Source organism: Carassius gibelio, chromosome B16 (genome assembly GCF_023724105.1).
Source record: "Carassius gibelio isolate Cgi1373 ecotype wild population from Czech Republic chromosome B16, carGib1.2-hapl.c, whole genome shotgun sequence".
In the NCBI taxonomy this organism is placed as follows: Eukaryota; Metazoa; Chordata; class Actinopteri; order Cypriniformes; family Cyprinidae; genus Carassius; species Carassius gibelio.
The window spans coordinates 20,130,799-20,158,309 of NC_068411.1; the positions used below are offsets into that span (position 1 = coordinate 20,130,799).

The following is a 27,511-nucleotide window of genomic DNA, read 5'->3' on the forward strand; positions in this document are numbered from 1 at the left end:
TGTGTCATATGACAATAGGCAGATATTAGCACGTGATGGAACAAAGTAAAAGCAAAGCAACCAGGAACTCGTTCATCATCACCTCCTTTACACAGTGCAGTCTCCAGAAGTGCAGCTTAACAGGAGTACACAGGTGAGACGAGATACATCAGTTACTTTTTTCCTCACTTGTATCTATTTAATAATTTGTGTGTGTGTGTTTGTGTGTGTGTGTGTGTTTCCATCAAAACACTTTTCACTTTCTTTTTTAATAAAACCATTGCCTAGGTCTATAATTGCAGTGATTTGTAATGATAGTTTGTATTGTCCAAAGCCCCTGATCTTTTTAAGATAACGTCAGATAATATAGATTTTAAATTAAATTATTTCACTTTCTTCTATACTAGCGGTAAAAAAGAGAAACTGTTTTTTTTTTTGCTTTGTAAACTTCATGAGGCAAAAGTCGTCTTTGACCCTTGCGCCTCGCGTCTCTGCTTTTTCAGCCTCTCACGCCATAGTTTTAAAGTGCTGTTTCAAGTTTAAAAATGTGTCTCCACAGTCTTGTGTTCTTCCGTTTTCTTTGCATGTTTTGTTTGCATATTTAAAGCACAAAAGCTGTCTTTGTGAAATGCGTTTGAACTACCTGTTCGGGCCAGTAGGTGGGACTAAGAGCCCGTTTTCAGTAAATCGTTATTATTACTAAATATTGATGTTTGAATGCATGGCAGTTCTCATCAGACCATGATGTTTGGGAGCTTGCTGTTTGCCGTGTGTTGTAGTGCAGCACTGGCCCATTTCAACACAAATCTAGACCAGCACTGGGAGTTGTGGAAGAAGACCCATAACAAGATTTACTCCAGTAAGGTGAGAATATGAATCTCATTAATCTGTCAGATGATCCAAAAGAATGTTCTTTGAGGAATGCATTCATCCGTGCATCCATTTCTTCCTTGTTTCTCATTAAACTTGTAATGCGTGATTCATGGGCTTATTTGTTGTAAAAATAATAATGTTTTAATTTATGACCAGTGATATCAATAGTTGTATATGTTGCTGTATTAAAATGTGAAATTAATTTTGTTTTATTGGCAGGTTGAAGAACTGGGCAGGAGGGATTTATGGGAGAGAAACGTTGATCTTATCACCCTTCACAACCTGGAGGCCTCCATGGGTCTGCATTCATATGACCTGGGCATGAACCACATGGGTGACATGGTGAGAGCATGAGTCCAGTGTCCCTTTTTCTCTTTTCCACTGCATTTCTTTGTCTGTGGTTTTTGTTTGGATGCATATGCATCCAGTTTGCTTTAAAAAAAAAAAAAAGCACAAAATGCTGCTTTATTTCCTTGTTTCTATTTTTAACATGAAGCTATTTTATGTGACGGAACTTTTATTTTCATCCAATATATTCTCTTTACAAACATTTATAGATGTTTAAGTTAAAATATTGTATAACGTTTTAATACTTTGTTTATACACCATAAAGTTGTAAACACTTTGGCAAAATAGGCTAAATCAGTTACAGTGACAATTTCATTTTCTGAAACTCAAATTTTCCACTTCGTTTTGTTGATACACAGACAACAGAGGAGATCCTGCAAACGTTAGCCACAACTCGTGTCCCCCCTGGCTTTAAGAGGAAGGCACCAGAATTTGTGGCCTCTCCTGGGGCTTCTGTCCCAGACTCTCTGGACTGGAGAGAGAAGGGATATGTCTCCAGTGTGAAGAACCAGGTATGATTATACAAATATATATATATAATAAAAAAAGAAATCTGACTAGTAGTTTTTTTTTATGTCTCAGGACAGCTCTTTTTGCTTTATTTGATAGACCCGAGACAAAAGCATTTTTAAGTATTTCAGGTTCACATTATATTGCTATTATTTGTAGCTTGAAGTCAGAAAGTGTAAATATTCCATAGTTCTTGTGTTTCCTTGTTTTAGTAGTTTAATCATACTTCTCTCTCTGTTGTCAGGGTGCATGTGGTTCATGTTGGGCATTCAGTGCTGTTGGGGCTCTTGAAGGTCAGCTGATGAACACCACAGGAAAGCTAGTCGACCTCAGTCCACAGAATCTGGTGGATTGTTCCTCCAGTTACGGCAACGAGGGCTGCAATGGTGGTTGGATGAATGATGCCTTCCAGTATGTTATTGATAATGGAGGAATAGACTCGGAGTCGTCTTACCCTTATGAAGGAGTGGTAAGTTGTTTGTGCGTCAAAGTGAAGGAGAAACAAGTAATAATTAAAAAAATATTATATTATATTATATTATATTATATTATATTAGAAGTGTCAGCAACTGTGACTGCAAGATTGTATACAGAAAGCTGGATTTATATATATATATATATATATATATATAAATGCTTCAACCCATTATTATGAATATAATCTAATAAATAACTGTGTCCTACAGCAAGGAACTTGCAGATATGATCCATCCAAGCGTGCAGCAAGCTGCAGCAAGTACTACTCTGTCAGTGAAGGAGATGAGGAGGCCCTGAAGCAGGCTGTTGCCAACATTGGGCCAATTTCAGTGGCCATTGATGCCACCCGCCCTCAGTTTATCATGTACCACAGTGGTTAGTATTTCTTTCTCATCACATTTCAGCCATGCTGATTACAAAGTTTTCAGGTGGCAAACTGAAGATCAAAATTATTTTTATGTTTCATTGGTTGCTATTATAATGTTATCTCAAATCTGTTCACAGGAGTTTACAATGATCCATCTTGCAGCAAAATCACAAACCATGCAGTGCTGGTTGTGGGATACGGTGCGATTGCTGGACAGGACTTTTGGCTGGTCAAAAACAGGTACAATCAGAATGATTGTTATGAACTGTCAGGGACCAAGACAGTGAGGCAAGAGGACACAGGAGGTTTTTCAAAAAACGTGGGTTTTTATTACCCAAAGTATTGAAAAATTACATAAAGACCAAAATTAATAACTAGGCCTAAAAAGAGGTCCACAAAAATAACTGAATATAAACTCAAATACATCAACTCATAACACAGGGTTAACTAAACAAAACACTGACCCTCCCCAAAAGACACAGAAGAAAGCTTTTATAACAGGTTGACAAAACCAAATAACATTGAAGGGGTAAACAACACTAACACTTGGGCACTTGAGAGCTAACGAAGGACAAAATCCCCCTGGCACATGGTGAGACATGGTATGGCCTAATGAGCTGGCTCCCAGATATAGGTCTCCTCAGCCCTTAGCCACTCCTTTTACCCAACCAGGAAGGGACCGCCCCCAACTGGTCCAGGTCACGCAACACAAAGAAATATGGAATTAGTGCACTCCCTGTAAATAAAGATCAAGGTAAAGCAACATAAACCAAATCAAAACTGTATTGTGTTCCTTATTTAAATAACATAGTTTAGATGCCTGTAAATAATAAGTGCAACAAACTAAGGAGGTGAATAAACCCATAATCAAATGTTTTGAATTGAGGTGATGTTACCCTGTGTGGCCGTAGCCATCACACACTCCCCCCCTTCTGGACTCTCGCTGGTACAGCGAGACAGGTAGTCAGCTGTCTGGTTCTCTTTGCCTGGGATATGTTGGATGCTGAAGCGGAATGGTTGCAGGGCCAAGTACCACCGGGTGATTCTTCCATTGGTGTCCTTCATCCTTTCCATCCACTGTAGCGCTTTATGGTCGGTCTCCAGTGTGAATTCTCTACCCAGGAGGTAGTAGCGGAAGGAATCCAGGGCCCACTTGATAGCCAGTCCCTCTTTTTCCACGGTCGAATAACGGACCTCTCTGGGGAACAACTTTCTGCTAATGTAAGCCACAGGGTGGCGGTTCTCAGGGGGCCCCTGAAGAAGTACAGCACCCAGACCCCTGTCGGAAGCATCAGTCTGCACAAAGAAGTGGTCATTAAAGTTTGGACCATACAACACTGGTTGCTTACTCATTGATTGCCGGATATCATGGAAAGCTGCCACTCCCTCCTCGGTCCACTGGATCTGATTGGGACTTCTGGACCCGGTCAAGTCTGAGAGCAGAGCTGCCCTGGTTGAAAACTGCGGAATAAAGCGACGATAAAAACCTGCCATGCCCAAAAAGGATTGGAGTTGCTTCCTTGTTTGGGGTAAAGGACATGACTCAATGGCTTGGATTTTGCTAACCTGTGGCCGTATCATCCCATTCCCAATGATATGGCCCAGGTACTCCGTCTCAGATGCAGCAAAGGCACACTTTGCAGGATTTACAGTCAGCCCAGCAGCGTGAAGACAGCCCAAGACTGTGCACAGATGTTCCAGATGTTGCTCCCAGCTGTCACTATACAGAACTATGTCATCAAGATAGGCTGCCGCAAATGGAGAGCAATCACGAAGTACCTGATCCATAAGCCTCTGGAAATTTGCTGGCGCTCCATGAAGGCCAAATGGAAGCACCGTAAAGTGGAATAGGCCCCATGGAGTCCGGAAAGCGGTCAGCTCTCTGGATCGCTCAGTCAGGGGTACTTGCCAGTACCCTTTGCTAAGATCTAATGTGGTCAGGAATTTTGCTTTCCCCAGCCGTTCAAGCAGATCATCAATCCTTGGTGTTGGATAGGAGTCAAACTGAGAAACTGAGTTCAAATACCTGAAATCAATACAGAATCTTATGCTACCATTCTTTTTCGGTACAAGGACTACCGGGTTGCACCATTCACTCTTTGAAGCCTCTATGATACCCTGGGACAGCATTAGATCTACTTCCTCCTTCAGTGCAGTCAACAGGCGCTCAGGGATCCTGTAACTGCGTCGTCTCACAGCCGCACCTTCTTTAAGGACAATATCATGTTCAACAAGGTCAGTCCTCCCAGGGTTCTCCTGGAACACTTCAAGATTACAGATAGCTCTCACCTGCTGCTGTCGGTCTTCAGAGAGATGACTGAGATCAAAGTTCACTGGAAGACCTTCTGAAGGAAAGTATTGCTCATCCACTTCCTCCTCTTCCAGAATGCTTCTGACGAGCATCACCTCAGTTTTCCTTTCAGTTCGTTGCACCCATTCTTTCAGAAGGTTCACATGCAGTACTTTATTTGAACGTGACTGACCTGTGGTCGATATCTGATAGGTGGTAGGCCCAAGTTTCTTCTGGATCTCAAATGGTCCTTGCCACTTTGCCAAAAGCTTGTTGTCATCGCTAGGAAGAAGCACTAGAACCTTCTGTCCAGGGCTGAAAGATCTATGGCGGGCTGAGCGATCATACCAGGACTTCTGCTGTTTCTGGGCCTCTGCCATGTGTGACTGCGCAAGCTCACTCATTTTCTCCAATCGGTCTCTCATCTGCACAACATAGGATACCACATTAACAGAATCCCCTCTCCCCTGGTCTCCCTCCCAACTTTCTCTCAGCAGAGAGAGAGGGCCTCTGACATCATGTCCATAAAGAAGTTCAAAGGGAGAAAAACCAGTGGAGGCTTGGGGTACTTCCCTGTATGCAAATAAAAGGTATGGCAGCCAGAGATCCCAGTCTGTACCACTGCTGTTCACAAACTTGCGCAGCATCTGCTTTAGCGTCTTGTTGAAACGTTCTGTCAGCCCATCCGTTTGGGGATGGTAAGGGGTGGTTCTCAGGCTCCTGATGCCAAGTAATTGATAGACCTGCTTCAACAAAGTTGACATGAAGTTAGTTCCTTGATCAGTCAGTATTTCACGAGGGAAACCCACTCTTGAAAAAAACTGAACTAAACAAAAAGCAACAGATTTAGCTTTTATGGACTTCAATGGGAACACCTCGGGGTACTTGGTTGCATAGTCTGTTATAACCAGCATGTAACGGTTCCCAGCTTTACTCTTCTCAACAGGACCAACAATGTCCATCCCAAGGCGTTCAAATGGAGTGGCAATGATGGGGAGTGGTAGGAGTGGAGCTCTGGAGGGAAGGCTAGCAGATGTCATTTGACACTGAGGACAACTTTTGCAGAATTCAGCAACATCTCTACGCAGTCCAGGCCAGTAAAAATGGTGTTTAATGCGGGCTGTGGTTTTGTGCTTACCTAGGTGGCCAGCCCAGGGAACGGAATGCCCCAACACTAGTATAGCCTCTCTAACTGCTTTGGGGACCACTAGCTGCAATACGGATTCCTGTTGACGGTAGAGAATGCCATTTTGCAAGATGTACTCCTCTTTGCTCACGTCCAGCTCATCTCCTATCTCCTTGATCTTCTGAAAAAGAGATACTAAAGATGGATCAGATTTCTGCATGTTTATGATACTGGCTGGCATTTGAAATCCTAAAGGCAACTCTGGCTGGATGTTAGTTTGTGACGTCACAACTGTGTGAAGGAATTTATCCTGTCTTTTCTGCCTTCGAGTTTTACGCAACTTCCTGGGTGTTGCCTCGTCGCTGTAGAATGGCAAGGTACTGAGGATCTCCAGGTGCTCGTTAGACTTCCTAGCCTGCCCCCTAGTGACAGCAGCATAGCATTTTCTGATTTTGTCCGATTCAAACAAATCAAAAAGTACTGGGAGGTCTCGTCCTAGAACAACAGGATAAGGCAATTTATCAGCTACCACAATGTTCAAAAGATATGATTGACTGTCAACTTTGATATACATGTCAGCAGTTGAATAACTCTTCTCATCACCATGCACACAACATATAGGGATGGTGTCTCTGGGGTTGATAATATTGGTTGGTACGAACTTCCTGTGCACAAGTGTCTGATCACTCCCGGTATCAATTAAAGCTTTGAGAGCAGTTCCATTAACTTCAACATCAGCCATCTTTACAGCCTGGTCATTCTTGAAAACAGCATCCCCATGAGGGCGCGGTACAACACACATCTGAGTCAACTTTGCTGTATTTTTAGGGCACATGGGCTTTGTATGGCCTTCTATTCCACAGAGATAGCAGATTGGTTTTCTACCTGAGGGTTGCGATGGTCTGCTAAACAACTGGTTCTCCCCTGTAGGAACCTTACCCCTGCTAGCCTCTGGTCTTGGTTGGTACTGCTGGATGGGTTGATACTGCTGCAGGGTTTTACGGCCGTCTCTTGGGGTCTCCCATGAGTTATAGCTCCATGGCTGTCCTTTCCTCCGTGCTGCCACAAACACATCCGCTAGTTTAGCAGCCTCCATGGCAGAACCTGGGTCGTGCTCTCTGATCCAAATCTGCAGCTCAGGGGACACCATTCTCAAATATTGCTCTAGCATGATAATTTCCCCAATTTCTTGTGTTGTTTTACCTTTTGGCTGGATCCACTTTCCATACAGCTCCTTGATTCTTGCATACAATTCCTTTGGGCTCTCATCAGGGCTCACCTCTAGGGAACGGAATCTTTGCCTGTAGGTCTCAGGGTTAATGTCATACTTGGAAAGAATGGCACCTTTAACCTTATCATAATCAATGGAGTCATCAATGTCCATATGCACATAAGCACTTCTAGCTTTACCAGTTAGCAATGGCATTAAATGAAAAACCCAGTCTGGCTTCTGCCATCTGCAGGCTAAGGCAATACGCTCAAATGCAACAAGAAAGTGTTCAATATCATCTTCATCAGTAAATTTCTCTAGTCTGGGCACATGGTGTGGATGGACTTGACCTGTAGCTGTTGTAGTTGTATCAATCCCAACAGTAGGATCCATTTGGGTTTGAGAACGAGTTCTATTGGGTGGAAAGGTCTCCAGATCTTGATCAGAATCTGTTGGTGGAGGCTCTGACAGTGGAGATGTTCTGGCTTGTACTTCCAACTGCAGCATCTGAAATTGATGTTGAAGTGTTTTAAACCGCTGTTCTTGTCTTGTAGTTGCTTCCTTCTGCTTCTCATCCCGGGCCTCCTGCTGTCCCATGTGTGCACGAAGAATGGCTGCCAGGTCAGACAGGGTTGGCTCCTTTCCTTCATCTTCAGTGTTTTCCACTCCATTTTCTCCTTCTTCACTAACAGGTTGCTTGTCGGATACAGTTTGGCTTTCAGCTCCCCCTTGCTGTCTGCCTTTGCCACCTCTTCCACCACGATTCATTTCTTCTTGTTGGGCAATAACTCAAAAAAAAAAAAAAAAATCCTGTGTCCGTCACTGGATGATCCCACCGCTGCCACCAATTGTCAGGGACCAAGACAGTGAGGCAAGAGGACACAGGAGGTTTTTCAAAAAACGTGGGTTTTTATTACCCAAAGTATTGAAAAATTACATAAAGACCAAAATTAATAACTAGGCCTAAAAAGAGGTCCACAAAAATAACTGAATATAAACTCAAATACATCAACTCATAACACAGGGTTAACTAAACAAAACACTGACCCTCCCCAAAAGACACAGAAGAAAGCTTTTATAACAGGTTGACAAAACCAAATAACATTGAAGGGGTAAACAACACTAAACCTTGGGCACTTGAGAGCTAACGAAGGACAAAATCCCCCTGGCACATGGTGAGACATGGTATGGCCTAATGAGCTGGCTCCCAGATATAGGTCTCCTCAGCCCTTAGCCACTCCTTTTACCCAACCAGGAAGGGACCGCCCCCAACTGGTCCAGGTCACGCAACACAAAGAAATATGGAATTAGTGCACTCCCTGTAAATAAAGATCAAGGTAAAGCAACATAAACCAAATCAAAACTGTATTGTGTTCCTTATTTAAATAACATAGTTTAGATGCCTGTAAATAATAAGTGCAACAAACTAAGGAGGTGAATAAACCCATAATCAAATGTTTTGAATTGAGGTGATGTTACCCTGTGTGGCCGTAGCCATCACATGAACTGACTGGGTCTGATTTTGTTTTTTTAAATATACCCAGTGTAGTCTTTTAAAAAGAGAACATCTATTTCAAACAAAGATGAATAAATACATATGCTAATTGTTATTTTTGCTTGAACAGTTGGGGTACTGGATTTGGAGATGGTGGCTACATCCGTATGGCCAGAAACAAGGACAACATGTGCGGCATCGCCTCAGATGCCTCCTATCCGATTATGTAACTGAAACACATGCGGATATCTATGAATATATAGATAAGAAATATTGAAATGTCTTACCTGTAAATGAGTTTCCTATGTACTTTTTAAAAAATTTTCATTGTCTTTTTAAAAAAATCTAAATGTATTTTAAGAATGTCTTACAGTATAAATATGAAATCTTTTTCTCTCTATTTTAAAGCTTAAAAATATTTTTTTTTCACTCTATTCAGTATATTTACAAATGACTTTGTTTTGTTCAGTGCAACATCACAACGAACAGTTTGACATGAGGTATTAAAGGATTTTTCAAGATCAGCACAGAATGTCCAGTTATGATTGACATTTAGATTGCTGTGATTTTTACACCTTTGGTTGATTAGCCACATTCATAAGGTAACACAAGGGAGAGAATGACACAGATGTTCACACCAGCAGAAATAGATTTTAAATAAGTGATAGGTAAAAGAAAAAAGAAAACACTTGCTACCGTTTAAGTCTGCTTTTCTGAACCATTATTTAAGTGGATCTCCAGCAAGAATGCATTGAGAGAATTAAATCTAGTCATCCAATGTTATGATCCAACAATCAAATTGGCTGAAATCACATTTTTATTTGTGTCATCCATATGAGACGGCTAATATATAACTGCATCATATTTGTAGAGACAAACATATTTAACATTTATTTTGGTCTACCTGCACAGTTTCGGCACAGCGCCACCTATTTGTCAAAAGTGATAAACCATTGACCATTAGTAATGACATTTTCAAAATGATTATAACTTGTCATAACATTAGCTTATTGTAATGACAAAAACATAGATACAAATTTCACCAAAGTTAGCTGAACTTACTGTTTGCCATTTTGATTTGTTGTAAACCTACTTTTTTTCAAACTCCTAGTCAGTTGGTCCAATTTTCTCCAAAATTTAGTCAGATCATCTTCAGACAAAAAGTCATGGATTTTGTGTTGACAGACAAAACCATTTTTGTATTGCATTGCAACAAGCTTGAGGCATGATGCCAAAATGACTCTGAGGTTGTATCTCTGCAAAGATTTGACATATTGACACCAAACTTTGTGTGTACCAGTGTAACCTCACAGAATATAGCACATCGATTTGATAATGGTGCTACCTGTTTTGTGCTTGGCCCCTACATTGCTACTTCCAGCTATATTTAGTGTAATATTTATTAATCATTGTTTATTGTTCTATTTGACAACAAATTGTTTAATTAATATAGCCTAATAATAAAATATTAGTATCAAGAGTCAAAGACTGAATTTTGTGGGCTCTTCTGGGGCTCCTGGGCCAGAGTCTCTGGATTGTAGCGGGATATGAAGCATGATGATGCAGGTCTGTTCGAAACTATGCCAAATAATAGCCGCTCAAGCTTTGTGTCTATTTTTATTTTAGATGTTGTTTTGATGTAGCTCTCATGAAGTAAACTGACCACAGTCTCACTTGCCATCATCGTTTTTTCTTTCATTTCACTTCCTTTATATATATTTGTCCAGTCAGTGTTTGAGGGAAATTATTTCCCCTTTCCTGTAACTTCCTATGTGATGAGTTGGAAATTCAGAAACCAAGTACTAAAGAATGATTGGTCAAAATGCTGTTTCTGCACCTTCAAAAGTCATGAAGTTGTTCCTGTTTTAGTAGCTTTCTCATGCTTCACTCTTCTATCAGGGCAGTTCATGTTGGGCATTCGGCTCGGTCGAGGTTCTTGCAGGTCAGCTGATGAAGACCACACGAAAGCTGGTTGACCTCAGAATCTGGTGGACTGTTCCTCCAGTTACAGCAACAAGGGCTGCAGTGGTGGTTTTATGAAGCCTCGCATCTGTCCACCACAGGAGTTTACAATGACCTGACCTGTACAAAAAATGTGAACCAGTGATTGCGGGACCAGAAAACAGGAACAATCAGAGTGATTGTGAAGTTTTGTGACCATAAATTGACTGGGTATGATTTTGTTTTTTAAAATGTATCCACTCAAAGGCTTGTAAAAGCCGAACCGTAAGAAATTTACTGTTTTATAGTCAAATTTCTTAGTTGTAAATGTGTGTTCTGTATAGTTTTACATTTCCATTGCCTTTTAAAAATCAAAATGTATTTACGAATTTAACAAAATAAATATAACATTTTTTTATCTTGTTTTTGTGTTGACATTTTAAATTTAAGAATGCGATTACTCGTTTGTATATTTACAAATGTCAACTGGTCAGTTAAGTTATTATTTTTGTTTATTTTAAACAAATACACCTTTAATCAATCAGCCAGGGGTAATCAGGGGTAATCATCATTAGCCAAAAACTCATCTCCGAACACCACCAATGACTTGTACATATGAGTACAGTCATTTGAGACACTTCCAAAACTGTTGCAACAGAGATTAGATTATTGTTTTTGTTTTTGTTTTTTTTTGTAAATACATTCATTCAGTTTCCATCTTTGTTGCCACAGATTGGTAGTGCGTTTTTCTGTTCTATAGAACGGGGTATACTTATACTTTTGTCCATATAGTGTATGTACAAGTCATTGGTGTTTGATGATGAGTTTTTGGCTCAATGTCTACATTTAAATTCACACCAGAGATGTTGAGTTGGGATTAGGATTTAGCTTTCTACAGACCAGTCAAATTCTTTCACACTGACTGAACCAGTCTTAAGTCCTGTTCAAACTGTTGCCATAAAATTAGAAGCACACAATTCCCTAGGATATGCCTGAACTTTAAAGGAGCCGTATGTAGGATTGTGGCCTAAACTGGTACTGCAATCACTATAAAAATAATGTAGAGCGGTGTATCTCCTCCCCCTACCCCCTCACTAGAGGTTGCCAGATGAGCTGCAGGATTCAGCAGAAACGTAGGCTGCTTCAATAAGCTTCCAATGGCAAGTGATGAACAGATGTACAAAGTAAGTTTTTTTTTTAATTTTGTAACTTTGTCCACCATATACGTGAAGAACAAATGATGAATCATTTTTACTGAGGTAAGATTAGGCTACTGTCTCAATTCCGTTTCAAATTGCCATAATGGGAGTGCTGATGTTGTTTTCCTCAGCGTCTTAGCATAATGACAGAGAAACGGGCTCCTGTAATGCATTGCTAATGTTATCATTCGTCCATGTGAGCTATCGTTATGTAACTTTGCACAAACATGCATAACTTTGTTCGACTGTCATGAATATATGAAATGTCCATTTACATCAAGTACAAGTTAGCCAAGCATAGATGAATCTTACCTGTCCAGGAGAAAATTAGCAACGTTGGCGTCTGTGTTCAAATTCTTCTCCGTTTTCAGCCGTCTCCATCTTTCAAAAGCATCTCCAATACAAATTCTGGTTTTATTTCTGACTTTGTCACGACGAATTTCTGAATTATAACGAGGTCTTTTTGATTTAGTAACATTAGACATTTTTATCTGACTGGAGTTAGGGTAGGTTACAGCAAAGCTGGCAACACGGATCCCGAAACACTACTGACTTCGTGATTGGTAGATAGGTGGAGGGAGGCGCGTCAGGCCAAAACACAAAATGACAACAGCAACATCATTTGAATGCTGCAAGTCCACTTTTTAAATGACAATATCCTGGCCGGACTGCTGTTGTCAGTGATATAAGTATTTGAAATGAACCTGATTTCTTAATGTGTAGTGACACATCAGGGCCATTTTATGATTAATTGAAATAGATTTCTTACAAACAGCTCCTTTAAAATTTGTACTCATGGAAATTATAAAATAGTCAAACCTGTTCATTAGTAGGGCTTCCAATACTTTTGTCCATATAGTGTAGCTAGTTAGTTGCCCAGTTAGGTTTATCTAACAATATTTTTCAAATAGGTTATTATAATTTAGTAGTTCATAATTACTTTATTATTTTCATTTTAAGGTAAAACTGCCTTTAATCTGATTTTGCTGTAAATGTATAAAGCAAATTGCTTTGTCAGACTATAGGGGCATTTTACCTCACCTGTGGGGCAAAATGCCCCTTTGATACAAATGTATTTTTTGTTAAAAATCTAGTATCATGAAAACTCTGGACATTTTTCATACTTGGTTTTTAAATCATGTCATTGTCACTAAAATTTTGGACACATTTAAAAAAAAAAATCACAGAAATAAATTACATATTCCTTAAAGGGCCATATGATGTTGCTAAAAATAACATTATTTGGTGTAATGAAATGTGTTTATGGGGTTTAAGGTTAAAAAACAAATTATTTTTCACATACTGTTGTCACAGTGTCTGGGTTGTTGTTCCCCGGGGTTCCACTAGATGTCCTCCTTCTCACGGTGTCTGTCCCAGAGCACTTCCTGTATCCTTATATGGTCACCTTCCTCCTTGTTACGTAATTGATTGTTTCCCCCACCTGTCTCCTGTTTCCCCATTATCCTTCTGTCTATAAATACCCAGTCTGTCTTAGTCTGTGTTACGGAGTCCTTGTTTAAATGTTACCGTTATTCATTCCCGTCATCCTTGTCTTGCCTTGCGTTAGTGTCTTGTTTATGTCTGCTTTGATCTGCTGGTTTTGACCCTGCCTGGACTGTTTACTCTATTGGATTACCCCTTTAATAAATGACGTACCTGCAAATTGGTTCCTTCTCCTGTGTTTCCCGTAACACTAACGTGACAGAAGGTATCCGTCAACATAGGAACCAGCGGTATGTCAATTTTCCGTTCCCCAGCCAAGATGGCGGAGAGGCGGGTCAAGTATCTTCGGTTGACCGCCCTCCGTCAAGAGGGCAACGAAGTGGGTGCCCTGGCTCAAGTGTTCTGGTCCCTGGCTGAAGGCCTGGGATACAATGATGCGGCCCTTAAGGACCACTTCAATGGCGGCCTGGATGATCCAGTGCCTCAGGCAGAGATGGAGCAGTTAGAGACGCTGGAGTTCTGGGAATTCGTGCGCTACCTGCAGTTTCGGTGTCGGTGGGATGCCCCAGCCACTCCTGTCTCTTCCGGCAGGGTGGTCGTCAGCCCAGCACCACTGCCCAGGATGGCCGTCAGCCCAGCGCCACAGTACAAGATGGCCGCCAACCCAGCGCCAATGCCCAAATTGGCCACCGGTCCAGCACCAGAGTACAAGATGGCCGTCAGTCCAGCGCCACAACACAAAATGGCCACCAGCCCAGCGCCACAGCACGAGATGGCCGCCAGCCCAGCGCCACAGCATGAGATGGCCGCCAGCCCAGCGCCACAGCACAAGATGGCCGCCAGCCCAGCGCCACAGCACAAGATGGCCGCCAGCCCAGCGCCACAGCACGAGATGGCCGCCAGCCCAGCGCCACAGCACAAGATGGCAGACTCAAAGCCTGAGTCTCCAGATAAGGTGCACAATGCTGTCCCGGAGGTAGAGGCGGTGCACGATGCTGTCCCGGGGGCAGAGGCGGTGGCCAATGCTTTTCCGGAGGCCGAGGCAGTGCCCGTTGCTGTTCCAGAGGCCGAGGCGGTGCCCGATCCTGTTCTGGAGGCCGAGGCGGTGCCCGATCCAGTTCTGGAGGCCGAGGCGGTGCCTGATGTCGAGGCAGCGCCCATTGCTGTTCCAGAGGCCGAGGCGGTGCCCGAGGCCGTTCCCGAGGCAGTTACCAAGGCGGTGCCCGAGGCTGTTCCAGAGGCCGAGGCGGCGCCCGATCCAGTTCTGGAGGCCGAGACGGTGCCTGATGCCAAGGCGGCGCCCGATCCAGTTCTGGAGGCCGGGGCGGTGCCCGAGGCTGTTCCCAATGCAGTTACCGAGGCGGTGCCCGACGCTGTTCCAGAGGCCGAGGTGGTGCCCGAGGTCGAGGCAGCGCCCATTGCTGTTCCAGAGGCCGAGGTTGCACCCGAGGCCGAGGCGGTGCCCGAGGCTGTTCCGGAGGTCGAGGCGGTGCCCGACGCTATTCCAGAGGCCGAGGTGGCACCCGATGCCGAGGCGGTGCCCGAGGCTGTTCCGGAGGTCGAGGCGGTGCCCGAGGCTGTTCCAGAGGTCGAGGCGGTGCCCGAGGCTGTTCCAGAGGCCGAGGCGGCGCCCAATCCAGTTCTGGAGGCCGAGGCGGTGCCTGATGCCAAGGCGGTGCCCGAGGCTGTTCCAGAGCCAGGGCCAGTCACCGAGGACCCTCCAGAGCCAGGGCCAGTCACCGAGGACCTTCCAGAGCCAGGGCTAGTCACCAATTACCCTCCAGAGCCAAGTCAAGTCACTGGGTGGTCTGCTGCTCCGTTCTGGGGGACTCCGACGTTGACCACGTGGACGTGGTGGTCTTCTGCTCCGCCCTGGAGGGCTCTGACTTTGACCACAAGGCTGTGGTGGTCTTCTGCTCCGCCCTGGAGGGCTTTGAATTTGACCACAAGGCTGTGGTGGTCTTCTGCTCCGCCCTGGAGGGCTCTGACTTTGACCACAAGGCTGTGGTGGTCTTCCTCTCCGCCCGGGAGGCCTTTGACTTTGACCACAAGGCTGTGGTGGTCTTCCGCTCCGTCCTGGTGGGCGCCTCAACAGGTCCTTCAGGGATTTCTGTGGGTTGTTTTGGGTTTTGTTATCTTTCCGTCTGTTCCCCTCAGTTTGTCTGGCCCTCCGTCCCTCCCCCTGTACCTCCTCCGGTCCTCCTCCCTCCTGGTCTCCCTGTTTTATGTTTTCATTTCTGGTGTTTGTCCCCCATGTGTTCCTTTTCCGGCCCTCCGTCCCTCCCCCTGAGCCTCCACCTGTCCGCCTCCCTCCTGGTCTCTGTGTTGTGTTTTGTCTTGGAGCGTCTGGGAGCCGCTCCGTAGAGGGGGGGTACTGTCACAGTGTCTGGGTTGTTGTTCCCCGGGGTTCCACTAGATGTCCTCCTTCTCACGGTGTCTGTCCCAGAGCACTTCCTGTATCCTTATATGGTCACCTTCCTCCTTGTTACGTAATTGATTGTTTCCCCCACCTGTCTCCTGTTTCCCCATTATCCTTCTGTGTATAAATACCCAGTCTGTCTTAGTCTGTGTTACGGAGTCCTTGTTTAAATGTTACCGTTATTCATTCCCGTCATCCTTGTCTTGCCTTGCGTTAGTGTCTTGTTTATGTCTGCTTTGATCTGCTGGTTTTGACCCTGCCTGGACTGTTTACTCTATTGGATTACCCCTTTAATAAACGACGTACCTGCAAATTGGTTCCTTCTCCTGTGTTTCCCGTAACACTAACGTGACAACTGTACATTGATTTTAACAAAAACTCATCGGTCTGAAAAGCAAGGTGTGCTTGGATTGGCCAGCTGTCCAGTGCTTTGTGATTGGCCGAATGACTCAAGTGTGTGACGGAAATGGTACTCCCCTTTACATACTGTGATGCTTGTCCTGGTCAGAACACTGGTGAGACAGGACAAAAACAATAAAATCCATTACAAACGTGCCATTTGTTGCATCCAGTGGTGGGGTCATAATAACAGATTATGACTAATACTGTTTTTTTTTACACATTGTGTTGCATCGTCCCGTGTAAAATAGAACAAACACCTGATGCCGTAAGAGAAACATACAAAATGTGCAGAGCATGGAGGTGCAAGATCTGGAATTGAGAACATCTGCTCTGCACTGCTCAAAACTCACATTTGAATCATCAGTGGCAAATCCTCTACATGTTCATTTCTTACAGTCTGTGAGTCAGAACAGCCGGCATTGTAGTCTTCTCTCCCAGGATCAGGAAACAGTCCTCTATAAAATGTGCTGCACACAGCTAAATATTTGGGTTGAACTGTTCTGGAACAGTGTTGTAAATACAGCTTAACCACGGATTTCTAGTTGTTTCCTCTTTTGGAAGACCAAACAAAGTATTTTCACTTTCACCACGAAACAGCATCTCTACAACATGGCGACGGTTGCAACAGTGAGAATCAGAGTTATGCTTTCTTTCTTTGTGTGAACATTTGGGCTGCGTTATGCAAATCTTCCCACATGGTGAAGTAGACATGTGGGGTTGTGTTTAACCAAGGCATTTATGAGGGCGTGAACAAGTCTTAACTTCTATAACGAATATCTCTTTAGGTTTGCGACTTTAGTCTTTGCATCTTTACATATATTTTTTATGCACCAAGAGCTTGTAGGAAAATTTGAAATCGCATTATATGACCGCTTTAAGGGGGCGTTTTCCTCCACTCTACCCTATAAACTCACCCTATAACTATTATTTATTTATGAAGTCATTCAGCATTTAGCATTGTTGCCAAAAAGGGCAGAGTGATTAATGTCAAGTTAATTTCTGAGCCTCTCTTGCTCCAAAAATGAAAAAAGTCACAATATGTTTGTTGTTGATCATTTGATTTACAAGCTTTAGAAACTGAGGAGATTGCTCACAAGGAAGCAAACTAGTCACCTTCTGCCGAAAACTGCCATTTGTGTTATTTACATCCAGTGAGTTTTTATTTTTATTTTTTTATTTTTTTTACTATTGCTACTTTATTCTTCAGTACAAAACAATGCTGAACTGAACTGCCCAACTTTTTGAGCAAGTGGCATTTTTTTAGATGATCACTCAAACAAAAAGTGATTTGGAAGAGTTTTAAAAAACACTTGGTAGTTGGTACATTTGGCAGCTGTGTTAAATGACAATAGGCAGATATTAGCACGTGATGGAACAAAGTAAAAGCAAAGCAACCAGGAACTCGTTCATCATCACCTCCTTTACACAGTGCAGTCTCCAGAAGTGCAGCTTAACAGGAGTACACAGGTGAGAGATAAATCAGTTACTTTTCTCCTCACTTGTATGTATTTAATACGGTTTTTTTTTGTGTGTGTTTTCATCAAAACACTTTCTCTTTTTACTTTCTGTTTTAATTAAGCCATTGCCTGTGTTTATAATTGCAGTGATTTGTAATGATATGGTGTATTGTCCAAAGCCCCTGATCTTTTTAAGATAACGTCAGATAATATAGATTTTAAATTAAATTCTTGCATTTTCTTCTTTACTCGCTGTGATAAAGAGAAACTTCCTTTGCACTGTAAACTTCATAAGGCAAAAGTCGTCTTTGACCCTTCCGCCTCTCGTCTCTGCTTTTTCAGCCTCTCACGCTACGGTTTTAAAGTGCTGTTTCAAGTTTAAAAATGTGTCTCGAAATTCTTGTTTTTTGTTCGCATATTTAAAGCAGAAAATGCAATCTGTGTGAATGGCGTTTGAAGTACCTGTTCCGGCCAGTAGGTGGGACTAAGAGCCCGTTTTCAGTAAATCGTTATTAATTCAAAGCCCCAAATACTATAACCAACACCAACCATTGCAACTTCCCTGGTTTCTTTACATGGATATGAACATATAAATGGACATATAGGGTACTATATATAGTTTCAGAAGTCAATGACTGGAATAATCTCTTAATATTGTGTTTAATATGTCGGTCAGCTGTCAACATAAGGGACATTCTAAAAAGCTTAACATGGTTTAATGTAAGCTACGTTAAGCGTTTTTCACATTAAGTGTTTTAGAATGTCCCCAACATGATGCAATGAGAATAATATATTATTACTAATATTGATGTTTGAATGCATGGCAGTAATTATAACCTTTGTTTTGTTCTTGTCAGGCCATGATGTTTGGGAGCTTGCTGTTTTCCGTGTGTTGTAGTGCAGCACTGGCCCATTTCAACACAAATCTAGACCAGCACTGGGAGTTGTGGAAGAAGACTCATAACAAGATTTACTCCAGTAAAGTGAGAATATGAATCTCATTAATCTGTCAGATGATCCAAAAGAATGTTCTGTGAGGAATGCATTCATTCATGCATCCATTTCTTCCTTGTTTCTCATTAAACTTGTAATGCTTGATTTATGGGCTTATTTGTTGTAGAAATAATAATGTTTTCATTTATGACCAGTGATATCAATAGTTGTATATGTTGCTGTATTAAAATGTGAAATTAATTTTGTTTTATTGGCAGGTTGAAGAACTGGGCAGGAGGGATTTATGGGAGAGAAACGTTGATCTTATCACCCTTCACAACCTGGAGGCCTCCATGGGTCTGCATTCATATGACCTGGGCATGAACCACATGGGTGACATGGTGAGAGCATGAGTCCAGTGTCCTTTTGTTTCTTTTCCACTGCATTTCCATGTCTGTGGTTTTTGATTGCATGCATATGCATCCAGTTTGCTTTAAACAAAAATTGAATAAAACTCCTGGCACGAAATGCTGCTTTATTTCCTTGTTTCTATTTTTCAACATTAAGCTATTTTGTGTGAGGGAACTTTTATTTTCATCCAATATATTTTCTTTACAAACATTTCTAGATGTTTAAGTTAATATAGTGTCTAGAAATTGCACAGCCATAAAGTTTTACACTTTGGCTGAAATCGGCTAAATCATGTGCAGTGACAATTTCATCATCTGAAACTCAAACTTTCCTCTTTGTTTTGTTGATACACAGACAACAGAGGAGATCCTGCAAACGTTAGCCACAACTCGTGTCCCCCCTGGCTTTAAGAGACAAGCACCAGAATTTGTGGCCTCTCCTGGGGCTTCTGTCCCAGACTCTCTGGACTGGAGAGAGAAGGGATATGTCTCCAGTGTGAAGAACCAGGTATGATTATACAAAAAAAAAAAAAAATCTATATTTTATATATAGAGATTTTTTTTATAAAAAAAAAAAAAACTAAATTATTTTCTCATTAGTAGGCTATTTTTTTTATGTCTCAGGACAGCTCTTATTGCTTTGCTGATAGACAAGACAAAAGCATTTTTAAGAATTTCAGGTTCACATTGTATTGTTGTCAGGGTGCATGTGGTTCATGTTGGGCGTTCAGCGCTGTTGGGGCTCTTGAAGGTCAGCTGATGAACACCACAGGAAAGCTGATCGACCTCAGTGCTCAGAATCTGGTGGATTGTTCCTGCTGTTGGATAACTGCTGCCTTCCAGTATGTTATTGATAATGGAGGAATAGACTCAGAATCATCTTATCCTCATGAAGGAGTGGTAAGTTGTTTGTGCATCAAATTGAAGGAGAAACAAGTGATAATTACAAAACATCGTAGAAACATTTTATATTAGAAGTGTCAGGAACTGTCACTGCAAGATTGTATACAGAAAGCTGGATTAGTCAGTTCTTCGCTCATTTAAAAAAATAAAAATGCTTCAACCTATTATTATGAATATAATCTAATAGATAAATGTGTCCTAAAGCAAGGGACTTGCAGATATGATCCATCCAAGCGTGCAGCAAGCTGCAGCAAGTACTACTCTGTCAGTAAAGGAGATGAGGAGGCCCTGAAGCAGGCTGTTGCCAACATTGGGCCAATTTCAGTGTCCATTGATGCCAGCCGCCCTCAGTTTATCATGTACCACAGTGGTGAGTATTTCTTTCTCATCACATTTCAGGCAGGCTGATTACAAAGTTTTCAGGTGGCAAACAGAGTTTTTTTTATGTTTCATTGGTTGCTATTATAATGTTATCTCAAATCTGTTCACAGGAGTTTACAATGATCCATCTTGCAGCAAAATCACAAACCATGCAGTGCTGGTTGTGGGTTACGGTGCGATTGCTGGACAGGACTTTTGGCTGGTCAAAAACAGGTACAATCAGAATGATTGTTATGAACTGACTGGGTCTGATTTTGTTTTTGGAAATATACCCAGTGTAGTCTTTTAAAAAGAGCACATCTATTTCAAACAAAACACTAATGAATAAATACATATGCTAATTGTTATTTTTGCTTGAACAGTTGGGGTACTGGATTTGGAGATGGTGGCTACATCCGTATGGCCAGAAACCAGAACAACATGTGCGGCATCGCCTCAGATGCCTCCTATCCGATTATGTAACTGAAACACATGCTGAAATCTAGGAATATACATAAGAAATATGTACATTTCTTACCTGTAAATGAGTTTTCTATATACTTTTTTGTAAAATTTTCATTGTCTTTTTAATAAAAAAAACTAATGTATTTTAAGAATGTCGTACAGTATAAATATTTTTCTCTCTATTGTAAACCTTTAAAAGGAAAAAAGCTTTCACTCTACTCAGTATGTTTACAAATGACTTGGTTTTATTCAGTGCAACATCACAACGAACAGTTTGACATGAGGTATTAAAGGATTTTTCAAGATAAGCACACAATGTCCAGTTATGATTGACATTCAGATTGATGTGATTTTTACACCTTTGGTTGATTAGCCACATTCATAAGGTAACACAAGGGAGAGAATGACACAGATGTTCACACCAGCAGAAATAGATTTTAAATAAGTGATAGGTAAAAGAAAAAAAAAACACTTGCTACTGTTATAGTCTGCTTATCTGAACCATTAATAAGTGGATCTCCAGCAAGAATGCATTGAGAGAATTAATCTAGTCAGCCAATGTTATGATCCAACAATCAAGTTGGCTGAAATCACATTTTTGTTTGTGTCTTTCATATGAGACAGCTAAAATATAATTCCATCATATTTGTAAAGACAAACATATTTAACATTTATTTTGGTCTGCCTGCACAGTTTCGGCACAGCGCCACCTATTTGTCAAAAGTGATAAACCATTGACCATTAGTAATGACATTTTCAAAATGATTATAACTTGTCATAACATTAGCTTGTTGTAATGAAACTTGGGTCATGACAAGAACATAGATACAAATTTAGCCAAAGTCAGCCGAACATTAATGTTTGCCATTTTGATTTGTTGAAATCCTACTTTTTCAAACTCCTATTCTTCCGATTTTCACCAAAGTTTAGTCAGATCATCTTTAGACTGTGCTGACAAAAAGTCATGGATTTTGTGTTTATAGACAAAAACATTTTTGTATTGTGTTGCAACAAGCTTGAGGCATGATGCCAAAATAACTCTAAGGTTGTATCTCTGCAAAGATTTGACATAATGTCACCAAACTTTGTGTGTACCATTGTAACCTCAAATAATATAGCACATCGATTTGATAGTGGGAACGTGCCTAAGCAAAGTTGCCCACATTTTTGAGCAAGTGCATTTTTCAGATGTTCACTCAAACAAAAAAAGTTTAGAAGAGTTTCAAAAAACACTTGGTAGTTGGCAGCTGTGTCAAATGACAATAGGCAGATATTAGCACGTGATGGAACAAAGTAAAAGCAAAGCAACCAGGAACTCGTTCATCATCACCTCCTTTACACAGTGCAGTCTCCAGAAGTGCAGCTTAACAGGAGTACACAGGTGAGAGATACATCAGTTACTTTTATCATCACTTGTATCTATTCAATAAGTGTTTTTTGTTGGTTTTTTTCTATCAAAACACTTTCTCTTTTCACTTTCTTATCACTTTCTGTTTTAATTAAGCCATTGCCTGGGTTTATAATTGCAGTGATTTGTAATGATAGTGTGTATTGCCCAAAGACTCTAATCTTTTTAAGATAACGTCAGATAATATAGATTTTAAATTAAATTATTTCACTTTCTTCTATACTAGCGGTGAAAAAGAGAAACTGTTTTTTTGCTTTGTAAACTTCATTAGGCAAAAGTCGTCTTTGACCCTTGCGCCTCGCGTCTCTGCTTTTTCAGCCTCTCACGCCACGGTTTTAAAGTGCTGTTTCAAGTTTAAAAATGTGTCTCGACAGTCTTGTGTTCTTCCGTTTTTTGCATATTTAAAGCAGAAAATGCGTTCCGTGTGAATGGCGTTTGAAGTACCTGTTCCGGCCAGTAGGTGGGACTAAGAGCCCGTTTTCAGTAAATCGTTATTAATTCAAAGCCCCAAACACTAACCAACCCTAGCAATTTCCCTGATTTCTTTACATGGATACGAACATATAAATGGATAGGTTACTATATATAGTTTCACTGAAATTATCTCTTAATATTGTGGCTTATATGTCGGCCACCTGTCAACATAATGCAATGAGAATACATTAATGCAAAATATCCATGTTTGAATGCATGGCAGTAATTATAACCTGTGTTTTGTTCTTGTCAGACCATGATGTTTGGGAGCTTGCTGTTTGCCGTGTGTTGTAGTGCAGCACTGGCCCATTTCAACACAAATCTAGACCAACACTGGGAGTTGTGGAAGAAGACACATAACAAGATTTACTCCAGTAAGGTGAGAATATGAATCTTATTAATCTATCAGATGATCCAAAAGAATGTTCTGTCAGGAATGCAAACTCTATTTCTTCCTTGTTTCTTATCAAACAGGTAATGCTTGATTCATGGGCATATTTTTTATAGAAATAATAATGTATTCATTTGAAACTGAAAATTTCTGATCAGTGAAATCAATAGTTGTATATGTTGCTGTATTAAACTGTGGAATTTACTTTGTTTATATTGACAGGTTGAAGAACTGGGCAGGAGGAAGTTGTGGGAGAGAAACGTTGAACTTATCACCCTTCACAACCTGGAGGCCTCCATGGGTCTGCATTCATATGACCTGGGCATGAACCACATGGGAGACATGGTAAAAACATGAATCTAGTGTCCCTTTTTCCCTTTTTCACTGCACTTCTTTGTATGTGGTTTGCATGCATGTGCATCAAGTCTGCTTAAAATAAAATAATTAAAAAAAAATCTTGGTACACAATTCTGCTTTATTTCCTTTTTTCTGTTTTTTTTTTTTTTTTTTTGCATGAACCTATTTTGTGTGAGGGAACATTATTTGTTTTCATCCAATATATTTTTTTACAAAAGCTTCTAGATATTCAAGTTAATATAGTGTCTAGAAATTGCACAGCCATAAAGTTTTACACTTTTGCAGAAATCGGCTAAATCAGGTGCAGTGACAATTTCATCTTCTGAAACTGAAATTTTCCTCTTTGTTTTGTTGATACACAGACAACAGAGGAGATCCTGCAAACGTTAGCCACAACTCGTGTCCCCCTTGGCTTTAAGACGCAAGCACCAGAATTTGTGGCCTCTCCTGGGGCTTCTGTCCCAGACTCTCTGGACTGGAGAGAGAAGGGATATGTCTCCAGTGTGAAGAACCAGGTATGATTATACCATTTGTTGTTGTTGTTTTTTAAAAACAAAAACTGATTTTGTCATTTACATTTTTGACTGAGTAGTTTTTTTATTTCTCAGGACAGCTCTTTTTGCTTCATTTGATAGACCTGACCTGAGACAAGAGCATTTTTAAGAAATTCAGATTCACATTATAATGCATTTATATTTAGCTTGCCTTGAAGTAAAAAAAAAAAAAAAGTTTAAATAGTGTTCCATAGTTCTTGTGTTTCCTCGTTTTAGTAGTTTAATCATAATTCTCTCTCTGTTGTCAGGGTGCATGTGGTTCATGTTGGGCATTCAGCGCTGTTGGGGCTCTTGAAGGTCAGCTGATGAACACCACAGGAAAGCTGGTTGAACTCAGTCCTCAGAATCTGGTGGACTGTTCCTCCAGTTACGGCCCCCAGGGCTGCAATGGTGGTTGGATGAATGATGCCTTCCATTATGTTATTGATAATGGAGGAATAGACTCGGAGTCGTCCTACCCTTATAAAGGAGTGGTAAGTTGTTTGTTTGTCAAAGTAAAGGAGAAACAAGTGTGTACAAAGGTTCAAGGATGGAAAGGAAGAGGACGAGGGGTCGGCTTGACTGCTGATGGTTTTATTAAATAAACAGTTATCTTAATGGTGTCACTCACACCGGCAACAACAAAAACTCTAAAGACTTCCGGGTTGCGGCTTCCGGCTCGTGCGGTTGTCAGCAGTCCTTCTCTTTCTCTACTACTCCGGTTTCCCCTGGCATTAAATACTCTCTCCACGGCAATTACTGAAACAAGAGACAGGTGTTGATTATTTCCGTTCAACCCGCTCACTCACCGTTCGTCTCCCGACTCTCTCTCCCGCTGCAGGCTTCGCTAAACCACGCCTCCGTCTCCACATACCCCCACCGCCCGACTCAGCCCCCCCCCCCCCCCCCCCCCCGCATTTCTGGAGAGGAAGTCGGCCGCAGCCATCTGAACACTCGGTCTGTGGATCACTTTGAACTTAAATGGCTGTAGACCCAGATACCACTAAGTGATCTGCGCGTTGGTATCTTTCATGCGGTGGAGCCATTGCAGGGGCGTGGTCCGAACAGAGGGTGAACTCCAGTCCCAGGAGACAGTAGCGGAGGGTGAGGATGGCCCACCTGATGGCAAGGCATTCTTTCTCAATGGTGCTGTACTTAGTCTCTCTCCTAGAGAGCTTATGACTAATGTACAGCACCGGCCGTTCCTCTCCCTCGATCTCCTGAGACAGGACTGCCACCAGCCCCCTGTCCGATGCGTCTGTCTGCAACAGAAAAGGGAGAGAGAAATTAGGAGCGTGTAACAACGGCCCACCACATAGAGCAGCCTTTATTTGGATAAAGGCCTGCTGACACGGCTCAGTCCACTGGACTGTATCTGGTGCCTCCTTTTTAGTGAGGTCAGTCAAGGGGCTGGTGAGGTCCGAATAATTAGGCACAAACCGTCTATAATATCCCACCAGCCCCAAGAACTGTCTCACCTCCTTTTTGGTCATGGGACGTGGACAGGTTGCAACCGCGGCTGTCTTGTCAATTTGGGGACGCACCTGCCCATGCCCCAAGTAGAAGCCCAGATACCTTACTTCCACACGCCCAACCCCACACTTTTTTCGGGTTGGCTGTGAGTCCAGCCCCTCTCAGCGACCTCTAGACCGCCCTCAAATGCTGTATATGCCGCTGCCAATCATTACTAAATATAATGATATCGTCCAAGTAGGCAGCCGCATATGCAACATGGGGTCGCCGGATCTTGTCCACGAGCCGCTGAAAGGTGGCCGGAGCACACGAACAACCCGAACGGAAGGGTAACAAATTGGTGTAAACCAAACGGCGTTGTGAAAGCTGTCTTTTCTTTGGATAAAGTAGACAAGGGGATCTGCCAATATCCCTTTGTTAGGTCCAACGTCGAATAAAAACGAGCCATGCCGAGCCGATCAAGCAACTCCTCAACCCGTGGCATTGGATACGCATCGAATTTTGACACAGCATTCACTTTGCGGTAATCCACACAGAAACGGATGGAGCCATCCGTTTTCGGAACCAAAACTATCGGGCTCGCCCAGTTACTGGACCCACTCGGCAGTCTTCTTTGGCAGCCGAGCGATGAACTGCTCCAGCACCACCAGGTCGATGATGTGCTCCACGTCACTTCCCTTGGCCAGCAGTCACTTGCGGCAGGAGTCCCGGAGCTGTTGGGCCATCGCAAAGGGCCGACCGTCTTGCCCCAAGTCCAGGGACCGGAAGCGCTGGCGATGTTGCTCGGGGCTCCGGCTGACCCGCTGGATGATGGCCCTCTTCAGGTCGTCGAAGATCAGGAGATTCGCCACCGAGAGCTGTTGCGCAGCCACCTGGGCCTTGCCCGAGAGCAGGGGGATGAGGCGCATCGGCAACTGTTGGTGGGGCCACCCCCATGCTTCCGCTGACTTCTGGAAGAGCTCTAGGAACGCTTCCGGATCGTCCTGGGGCCCCATCTTGTGTAACGGCAGATGCACCGGAACCGTGGGTGGCCCGGTGGCCTCGGCGCGGACCTCCAGGTTGATCCAGCTCCGGAACCTCTCGCGGTCCTCCTGCTAGGCTTATATGATGGTCTGGAACCCCCTTTCCTGGTCGGTCCTCAAGTCCAGCAGGGCCTGATGTTGTTCGCGATGCAGGACCGCGAGGGACGCAATGATGTCCGCGAGTGGCGTGGAGGTCCTTCTTCCTTCCCGGGTTTTGGCACCAGTGTACAAAGGTTCAAGGATGGAAAGGAAGAGGACGAGGGGTCAGCTTGACTGCTGACGGTTTTATTAAATAAACAGTTATCTTAATGGTGTCACTCACACCGGCAACAACAAAAACTCTAAAGACTTCCGGGTTGTGGCTTCCGGCTCGTGCGGTCGTCAGCAGTCCTTCTCTCTCTCTCTACTACTCCGGTTTCCCCTGGCGTTAAATACTCTCTTCACGCCAATTACTGAAACAAGAGACAGGTGTTGATTATTTCCGTTCAACCCGCTCACTCACAGTTCGTCTCCCGACTTTCTCTCCCACTGCAGGCTTCGCTAAACCACGCCTCTGCCTCCACAAAGTGATAATTACAAAACATTGTAGAAACATTTTATATTACAAGTATCAGGAACTGTCACTGCAAGATTGTATACAGCTGGATTTGTCAGTGCATCGCTCATTAAAAAAAAAAAAAACCTTCAAACCATTATTATGAATATAATCTAATAAATAACTGTGTCCTACAGCAAGGGCCTTGCAGATATGATCCATCCAAGCGTGCAGCAAGCTGCAGCAAGTACTACTCTGTCAGTAAAGGAGATGAGGAGGCCCTGAAGCAGGCTGTTGCCAACATTGGGCCAATTTCAGTGGCCATTGATGCCACCCGCCCTCAGTTTATCATGTACCACAGTGGTGAGTATTTCTCTCATCAAATTTCAGGCAGGCTGATTACAAAGTTTTCAGGTGGCAAACTGAAGATCAAAATTATTTTTATGTTTCATTGGTTGCTATTATAATCTTATAATCAAATAATATTATAATCTCACATCCTTCCACAGGAGTTTACAATGATCCATCTTGCAGCAAAATAATAAACCATGCTGTGGTGGTTGTGGGATACGGTGCGATTGCTGGACAGGACTTTTGGCTGGTCAAAAACAGGTACAATCAGAATGATTGTTATGAACTTACTGGATCTGATTTTGTTTTTTGAAATATACCCAGTGTAGTCTTGTAAAAAGAGAACATCTATTTCAAACA

General features: G+C 42.4%; 4 protein-coding genes across 11 annotated transcripts in view; all 4 read left to right on the top strand.

Moving 5' to 3' along the window:
* Window positions 1–9,199, top strand: LOC127975150 (cathepsin S). 3 transcript variants are annotated; one of them, XM_052578973.1, is made up of 8 exons: window positions 1–133; window positions 708–843; window positions 1,072–1,194; window positions 1,560–1,712; window positions 1,955–2,179; window positions 2,397–2,562; window positions 2,692–2,794; window positions 8,806–9,199. In XM_052578973.1, the coding sequence occupies exons 1-8, from the start codon at window positions 36–38 to the stop codon at window positions 8,903–8,905; spliced, it is 1,104 nt and encodes a 367-aa protein (XP_052434933.1). In that variant the 5' UTR covers window positions 1–35; the 3' UTR covers window positions 8,906–9,199. The 3 variants fall into 3 exon arrangements, with proteins under 3 accessions (XP_052434933.1, XP_052434934.1, XP_052434935.1); XM_052578974.1 differs by having other exon boundaries at window positions 20–133; window positions 718–843; XM_052578975.1 differs by lacking the exon at window positions 708–843 and having other exon boundaries at window positions 68–133.
* Window positions 35–27,511, top strand: part of LOC127975154 (cathepsin S-like) — a 27,916-nt gene continuing 439 nt past the window's right edge. The window contains exons 1-7 of one of the 3 annotated variants that reach the window (XM_052578984.1): window positions 35–133; window positions 22,743–22,868; window positions 23,103–23,225; window positions 23,600–23,752; window positions 24,040–24,264; window positions 26,998–27,163; window positions 27,310–27,412. In XM_052578984.1, coding sequence (XP_052434944.1) covers window positions 22,746–22,868; window positions 23,103–23,225; window positions 23,600–23,752; window positions 24,040–24,264; window positions 26,998–27,163; window positions 27,310–27,412 — 893 coding nt within the window. In that variant the 5' untranslated portion in view covers window positions 35–133; window positions 22,743–22,745. Of the gene's footprint in view, window positions 134–17,432; window positions 17,547–21,831; window positions 21,989–22,742; window positions 22,869–23,102; window positions 23,226–23,599; window positions 23,753–24,039; window positions 24,265–26,997; window positions 27,164–27,309; window positions 27,413–27,511 lie in introns of those variants that run through there. The other 2 variants (XM_052578983.1, XM_052578982.1) reach the window with 2 other exon arrangements.
* Window positions 38–27,511, top strand: part of LOC127975153 (cathepsin S-like) — a 28,037-nt gene continuing 563 nt past the window's right edge. Inside the window, exons 1-9 of one of the 4 annotated variants that reach the window (XM_052578977.1) lie at window positions 9,351–10,847; window positions 11,715–11,800; window positions 18,394–18,519; window positions 18,748–18,870; window positions 19,235–19,387; window positions 19,582–19,779; window positions 19,987–20,152; window positions 20,274–20,376; window positions 20,526–20,891. In XM_052578977.1, the coding sequence (XP_052434937.1) occupies window positions 11,774–11,800; window positions 18,394–18,519; window positions 18,748–18,870; window positions 19,235–19,387; window positions 19,582–19,779; window positions 19,987–20,152; window positions 20,274–20,376; window positions 20,526–20,625 (996 nt within the window). In that variant the 5' untranslated portion in view covers window positions 9,351–10,847; window positions 11,715–11,773 and the 3' untranslated portion in view covers window positions 20,626–20,891. Of the gene's footprint in view, window positions 134–9,350; window positions 10,848–11,714; window positions 11,801–17,414; window positions 17,547–18,393; window positions 18,520–18,747; window positions 18,871–19,234; window positions 19,388–19,581; window positions 19,780–19,986; window positions 20,153–20,273; window positions 20,377–20,525; window positions 20,892–27,511 lie in introns of those variants that run through there. The other 3 variants (XM_052578981.1, XM_052578978.1, XM_052578979.1) reach the window with 3 other exon arrangements.
* LOC127975147 (calphotin-like) lies at window positions 13,536–15,557 on the top strand. Its single transcript, XM_052578970.1, has 2 exons — window positions 13,536–14,816; window positions 14,847–15,557. Exons 1-2 carry the CDS (start codon window positions 13,551–13,553, stop codon window positions 15,546–15,548), a joined length of 1,968 nt encoding a protein of 655 aa, XP_052434930.1. The 5' UTR covers window positions 13,536–13,550; the 3' UTR covers window positions 15,549–15,557.